This window comes from Taudactylus pleione, unplaced genomic scaffold, assembly GCF_031769625.1.
Source record: "Taudactylus pleione unplaced genomic scaffold, aTauple2 ptg000290l, whole genome shotgun sequence".
Classification (NCBI taxonomy): Eukaryota; Metazoa; Chordata; class Amphibia; order Anura; family Myobatrachidae; genus Taudactylus; species Taudactylus pleione.
In genome coordinates, this window is record NW_028284692.1 from 1904423 (window position 1) to 1912500 (window position 8078).

Consider the following 8078-nt stretch of genomic DNA (forward strand, 5'->3'; position numbering starts at 1 on the left):
AGCAAAAATAAAAAAAACATAAAAATATTACCTTCAATAAACAGTTTAAAAATTAAAGCATAAAATCCAGAATAAATATTAGTGTATATATACACCCATCAGCCATTACATTAAAACCACTGACATGTGAAGTGAATAACATTGATTATCTCGTTACAATGGCACTTGATAAGGCATGGGATACATTAGGCAAGAATTGAACACTCAGTTCTTGAAGTTGATGTGTTGGAAGCAGAAAAAATGGGCAAGTGTAAGGATCTGAGAAACTTTGACAAGAGCCGCATTGTGATGGCTAGATGACTGAGTCAGAGCATCTCCAAAACGGCAGGTCTTGTGGGATGTTCCCAGTATGCAGTGGTTAGTACCTACCAAAAGTGGTCCAAGGAAGGACAACCGGTAAACCAGTGACCGTGTCAAGGGTGCCCCAGGCTCAATGACACACTAGGGGAGCAAATGTTATACTGTCTGGTTCTATCCCGCATAGCTACTGTGCCACAAATTGCTGAAAAAGGTAAGGCTGCCTATGATAGAAAGGTGTCAGAACACAGTGCATTGAAGCTTCTTGCATATGGGGCTGTGTAGCTGCAGACCAGTCAGATTGCCCATGCTGACCCCTATCCACTGCCGAATGCACCTACAATGGACATACAAACTGGACCATGTAGTAATGGAAGAAGGTGGCCTGGTCTGAAAAATTCACAATTTTGTTTAAGTCATGTGGATGGCTGGGTGCATGTAGATCATTTACCTGGGGAAGAGGAGGCACCATGTGAAGAATGCAAGCCGGTGGAGGCAATGTGATGCTGTGAGCAATTTTCTGATGGCAAACTTTGGGTCCTGCCATTCATGTGGATGTTACTTTGTCACATACCACCTACCTAAACATTGTTGCAGACCAAGTACACCCCTTCATGTCATGGTATTCCCGGGTGGCAGTGGCCTCTTTCAGCAGGATAATACGCCCTGCCACACTGCAGAAATTGTTCAGGAATGGTTTGAGGAACATGATAAAGAGTTGAACATGTGGAATTGACCTCCAAATTCCCCAGATCTCAATAGGATCAGGCATCTGTGGGATGCCCTAGACCAGGGGTTCCCAACCACAGTCCTCAAGGCACACCAACAGTCCAGGTTTTAAGGCTAGCCATACTTGAGCACAAGTGATTTAATTAGTACTGCAGTTATTTTGATTTGTCCATCTGTGTTCAAGCATGGATATTACGAAAACCTGGACTGCTAGTGTGCCTTGAGGACCGAGATTGGGAAACACTGCCCTAGACAAACAAGTCTGATCCATGGAGGCCCCACCTCACAACTTACAGGATTTAAAGGATCTGCTGCTAACTTCTTGGTACAAGATACCACAGGACACCTTCAGAGGGGTTTGTGGAGTCCATGCCTTGACAAGTCAGAGCTGTTTTGGCGGCATGAGGAGGACCTACATAATATTTGGCAGGTGGTTTTGTTATGGATGATCTAATCTGTGACCATCCTGCTTCAATAGCTGTCCTCCCCCCAATTCATCGCCAATCTTTCACTCACAGATTTTAGTAAACTGTGGTAGGGACAGACTCTCAACATCCAAGATAAGATTATATATCAGGGAGATGGCATGAGTCGGGGCAGTAGCACTGGCACAAAAGTGCTCAAAAGGTGTAAGAGCTGTATGTAAGGTTCCTGAGGTTCTGAGAGATCGTAGGAAAAGGTGGACCTGTAGATAATGTTAGTTACTTCCCCAGTAGCTCTTGTAATGCACATCTTTAAAGGGCACTATTATGCCCCCACTCACCAGCTGTCCAACTCAAAAAAAACAATGTTGAAAAGCTTAAGGTCTGCCCCAGGAGGGAAATGATCATTTGATAAGAACGACATGTAAGAGGTGGCTAATGATGAGATTGAATGAATTCTTGTAAGAGACTTCCAACAAGAAAGTGTGGTTCCTATAGTAGGATGGAAGGTACTGGGAAGGGTGGGGAGCCACGGAGCTCTGGAAATAGGGACAGTCAGTGCCTGTTTCTCAATCTGTACACAGTGTTTGGTTGTATCCACTCTGGACCATTCTAGGATTCTAGTGAGGAAGCAAGCGTGGTAATACCCCTGAATATTGCGGAGCTGTAGTTTCCCCTATGTTTCTACCTGTACATCAATTCTAGCCTCAAACAAGGTATCCCACCTCCGCAAACGATGTCCCTGATAAAAATCTGAATATCTAGAACCATCAGGGAGGCATCTTAATGGGCAGAGCTTGCAGGAGATAGAGAAATTTTGGGAAGAGAGTAAATTGTCCCTCTTTGCCAATAAGTCATCGGCAAAGAGAGACAATTTATACTCCTTAACCTGTCCCGATATATATAAGGGTTCAACCTTATAGACTGAGCCAGAGCCTCCATGCAAAGGTTGAAGATCAGGGCAGACAGAGGGCATCCCTGTCTGGTATCATTATTTAAGTCAAAGGAGCTAGAGAGGGAACCATTGACTCTAATTCTAGCCGTGGGAGAGTGGTAAAGGGAGAGCATGCCTTGGAAGCAGCAGGACCCAATCCCAAGTGTCCCAGCACCCCGGCCATAAAACTAATCTATCCTGTGAAATGCCTTCTAGGCATCTGTGAACAATAGAGTCATCCGTTGAATTTTCAATCTATTTTCAAGAAGCTTTGCAAAAATCTTAACTTCAAAATTAAGAATGGAGATTGGACAGTAGCTTTGACACAGGGAGGGGTCATTACCCTCTTTGGGAATGACCGTAATGTGGGCTCCAGGGACTGGTGAGAGATGGGGGTCTGCTCTGAAACAGTATTATAAGCCTCCAAGAGTAATGGAGTTATTTTAGCCTTAAAATCCTTAAAGAAATTGATGGTAAAGCCATCTGGGCCAGGGCTTTTCCTTGAAGGTATGGAGTTGTCTATAACCCAACAATATGTAATCTATCCTGTAATAGGACTGATGCGGGTGCGAAAAATTAGTTAAGTCCCTATCCATGGGGTGAAGGATTTTCCAAACATCAGACAGCTGGCGAGTGTGTAGCATGAGCCTTACCCTTCGAGTTGTATGGCCTGGAATAGTAGAGGAGCCTGAAGATATGTCTTGCTGGTGATCAAGAGCACAATTCAAGACACCACTGACTGCCAATGTCCCCCTACTGAAGTGAGTCAGTTCTGTCCATGACCTTTTCGAGAAAGGCTGGCTGGCCCTGATTGGGGGCATAAATATCTACAATTGTAGAGACTTTATTTAACACAGAACATTTAACATGTAGGCACTTCTCCTCCAACCGATTGACAGCGACATTAGACACAGGCAGATGTTTAGCAAATAGGATAGCAACGCCCTTAGATTTAGATTGGATGTAGTTGCAATAATAAGCCATGGGATAGAATCTATTGCTAAGACGGGGGATGGAAATAGAATGATGGAAATGGGTCTCTTGAACTACTACAATGTCAGCTCTCGCAACGTGAAAGGAACAGTGGGCTTTTACCCTTTTCTCAGGTAATTCATGTAATAAACCAAGAATTCAAAAGATGTTACCACAAATCCAGTGGCGTCCCTCCCCGTGGTGTCACCTGGTGCAGGCAAGGACGCTGTGCGCGTGGCTCCGTCTCTTGCCGGCAAAAAGGGGCGTGGCCTCGAGGCCCGAACCCCGGTGGCCCCGTTCTTGTTACTGCAGGGGGGTGCAGAAGGTGCGTTGTGGCAGTGCCGGCTCAGTTACAATGTCAGGAGCCGAGTACTGCACTCAATGCTACAGAGCAGCACTCGGCTCCTGTCACTGAAGGGGAGTCTGCACCTTGGTGTCACCCTTCGTTGGGTGACACCCGGGTGCGGGCCGCCCCCCCCCTTGTGACGCCATTGCGCAAGCCGTTGTACGATTATTTCCAATGAACAAAGTACAAGACGTCGGATGTAATACGTGACAAGCTTTAAAATCATCCCCGATGAAATTAGAGCTTCCTCTTGCCATCAAGATCATGGGCTACCACTAAAAAAGCCACTACCAGCACTAACTAGGCTTAGACACACTAAGGTGAGGGAACACCCAGAATGGGGTCCTCTGCCATGTCCCTTAGGTCTAGTCTTTTCAGCACAAGTCTTAATTACCTAGGGGAATTGGGGCTACAAACCAAAAAAAATGTGGGCCCTCCCCCTAGGAAAAAACGGACAGCATGGCGCATTTTCACATTTGCAAGGCATTTCTATGGTCTTGAAATGAATAGGATATCTAGCTCGTTTCCATACAAATTTGACTGTCTGAAATCAGTTAGATTGTGATGATTTCTGTGAGGTGTTTGGCAAAATATTTGATCTTTTTTTGACATTTTAAAAAGTCATTTACATAGCCACTAGATTTCAGTAGACTATGTAAATTGCAAATTGTTATGTAAATTACTAAACCGTATTATTTAGTCAAAATTGGCCCTTAGTAGATCTCCTCGTAAATTCTTCTTCTGTATTCTACAGCTTCAAGAGGAGGACCTCCCGCTAGTGTGTTTCCATACGCGTCCAATGGAGGATATGCCTATCCAGCAAATGCAGCCAATGGGATCTATCCTCCTCCTCCCGCTGGGTATGCCTTTCCCCCACCTCCTACTGGTGAGTGCTTCACAATAACTAATTTAGAGTCTGTAGACATAGAAAATAAAGTTGGCAATATATTCTGATGCCCTAAATATAAATCATTACAGACCTAAAAATAAAATACAAAGTTATACTTCCTAATTCTTCGTGTCCTGTGTAATGCTCCATGCAGGATGTACCAGATGGTTTCCCACCATCGATGGTAGCGATGGGCACAATGGGTTTTTTTTGCGTGTACCGAGTGCTGCTGCGCAGGGCCAGGAGCCCTACGCTGCCCCCAGTTCTTACACACAGAGGGCCTGATTCAGAGCCGGTCGCTGTGAATCAGGGCCGGTTTTTCTTTTTTTTTTTTTTTTAAGAACGACCTCTTGGCCGCTTGCATAGCGAGCGGCCATGATGATGGTCAAGACCATCGCGACTATCGGGCTTGCGACGAGACCCTTGTGGTAGGGTCTCGTTGCCAAAAGCCCCAGAGAGATTTCGGCTCTAATAGAGCCGGAATCTCTCCACTGACATCACTTGTGATGTTAGTGGGGCCGGCCCCAAACGGTAGGCGTTCTCATGGGAACGCATTCCGTTTGGGCAGCCCCCCCCCGGACCGCCCACCAAAGGGGGCGTGCTGTCACTCAACATCGACAACACGCCCCCTTTGGTGCGAGACCCGGAGCGACGGATTGCCCGTCGCTATCCGGGTCTCGCGCATGCGCACGACGGAGCCGGCTCCGTCATGCGCTCTGGGCCACCATCGACCTGGTTGTGAGCGCTCAGCGCTTGCGACCGGGTCTGAATCAGGCCCATAGTGTTGTGCTGGGAATGGGATGGCCTGCCTCCTTGACAGGTTCAGCTGTCAGTCACAGCTGGGTCCCGCCCCTGACTCTTTCACAGAAGTAGCAGAGCCAAGCTGACGTGCGTGCTTGAAAATACAGATGGTAGTTCATCGATGGTACCACATAGAATTGTTGCCTACCATCAATGTTCTGTGTCACCATCACCATCAATGGTGACCATCGATGGAGGCCATGCCGATGGCCATTCCTCAGATGCGCAAGTTGCTGCTGCGGCAGCAGGCCTTGTTTGGTGTTGTCAGAGCCCTCTCATTATTCTCATTATATTCTCATTCGCATTAAACTCAAATATTTGTTTTGTAATAGCATAGTGTATCACTTGTCCGTGTATGTTAGCCCCTTTGGTTTACTAATAGATTTACATGATACATATATTAAGCAACATACTGTTAATCATTGTAAACTGAAAAAGGATGGCAGCAGATGACATTTTTTAAAAACCTTGTTAGTCATATTTTTTTTTTTTTTAAATTGTATTTTTATTGTCTTCGAAGCATATCAGACAAAAACTTTTTCACAGTGAAATACAGTGCATATAACACTAATCAACATATAATAATTACATAGAATATTCCATTAGATAAGTAACAAACAGAAAATAAAGCAATGTCATGTGAATATACACTAGAATACAAAATTACATGACAGATGTACATTAAATAATATCTGCCACCATGCGGACTATGGAAGGACAATGGTATCGGAGGATTGTTATCAACAATTCAAACCATGAAGTGTAAGAAAAACATTGATGGAGTAATTGCTGTGTTCTCAAGGGAAGAGTGGTGATATAACTTTCCCATACATCAAAGAATTTGCCAACCCTAGATTCCTTATCCAAGGATGCCTCCAACCAGTCCATCCGAAACGGGTAAAATATTTTTTCCTTAATCAAAGAAAATGGGGGTATACCTGGTTCCATCCAAACCTGGAGTGTTTTTTTAGTGGCAGCACTCAGGGCCAATAATAATAGAAGGCCTCCGCTAGACAGCCTCTGGTAATATACCCAATATGGCCCAGGCTGCGGTAAAGGGTAGAAAGTTGACCAAGTGGTGAATCGTCTAACACGAAGCAAAAAGTACCTTACCAGGGGACATGCCCATAGACCAGGGCTCGACAATTTTTTCTTAAATCTAGTAGCCAGCTTAAAAATATATACAAGACGTCGCGAGTGGGCGGGGCTATGACGCGGTGAGCCGTGATTGGCTCATCACGTCTGCCTCCTTTTGGCTGCTGGACTGCGAGCCATGTTCCGCTCGCGGCCAGAGCCACACACCCGCCGATGTATAAAGGCTACCGGGCAACGGGCTACAGTAAGCCCGCAGCCAGAGCTAAACTGCCTGCTGCAACTTTACCAGGCGGTTCCTTCACCAGGTACCAGCTGCCTCTGTTTACCCGGGCGCTGGGAGCAGAAACAGCATCTCCGCACCGGCCAGGGATGTGTCCCGCAGGGGACACATCTCCTTTGCCTGCCCCTGCAGCTGTGCCGATGCTGGGATCAGCCACTTGATCCCAGCACTGCTTTCCACATTTGCAATGGAGATGCTAAGGAATTCTGTGTTCCTTGCAAAATCCAGTTGCCAGGTCTGAAAATTTGGTCGCCCTGGCAACCAGGATTTGTGGAGCCCTTTCATAGACAGTGGAACAAATCCGCATTTTCTTCCTAACATCGGGGGCATCTATGGGAAGAAGATTAACCCATCAAAAAGCCTCGCTGAGGACTAATATATGTTCTATGAAATGTATTTAAGAAAATAAAATTCCCAATAGGAACTAGCAGGGATGAGACAGCATGTAATGCTGCGCTGAATAATATTCAGGAAATAACTGATTTGGCCACCTTGCTCCCTGTCACTCCTGTACACCAGGCTGCCATGTTAGCGGCACGTGCTTCTCCATCTAGACAAGCAGACAGTGGCGGTTTGAAGACTTGCTGGGCAGAGATGTGTGACATTGGTTGATTAATATACAGAGCGATTCAGTGATGTCATAGCTGCTGAAGTTACAGCTTTCTCAGCTTTTTTGACCTGTATTTTCAAATAGACATAAATGCAATAAAGCTACATATATGAATTTAGTAGAACAAAGTTATATACTTTGCTTGCATCTTGTTTTCATGAAATCTTAACTCCTAAACAGTTTTGTCTGAAATGACAAAGAAACAGGCCCAATGAAAATGTCCTTATTGCGTTCCATATGTTTGTATTGGTTGTGACGGAAATGACAAAAACACTGTAGATATTCACTTCCCCCTCGCCCATTTCTTCTTCACTGGTTTATTGATTAACTGACATAGTAAATACAATAGACGATTCACTGCTCTCAGCCATCAACTCAGCAAATGACTAACTGCAGTACAGAAAAATCTAGGGACAGGCGATCACTTTCCACATCCCTGAAACCTCTACAATGGCTGCTGTCAAGTGCATCATTTAGATAGCCGCTTTGAAAGTTTGATAGCCATTTAGCTGAGAATTTCAGAGGAGGCGTTGATTCCAGTATGCCAAAAATGTAGATAAGGCAAACAACAATAAACATTTTAAATATTTTTTAATTGGTTAACAACATACTCGTATATTAAATGTTGAGCAGTAGTGGGGTACAAGCTGGTTTAAGCTTGTACCCCACTACTTGTTTAAGTTGGACTGGGTACTTCCAAATT

The 8078-nt window shown here is 45.0% G+C and overlaps 1 protein-coding gene across 2 annotated transcripts in view; it reads left to right on the forward strand.

Moving 5' to 3' along the window:
* WBP2 (WW domain binding protein 2) overlaps window positions 1-8078 on the forward strand; it is a 42727-nt gene that overhangs the window by 24223 nt on the left and 10426 nt on the right. For both annotated transcript variants that reach the window (XM_088482684.1, XM_088482685.1), the window contains exon 5: window positions 4455-4586. In XM_088482684.1, coding sequence (XP_088338810.1) covers window positions 4455-4586 — 132 coding nt within the window. The remainder of the gene's footprint in view (window positions 1-4454; window positions 4587-8078) is intronic.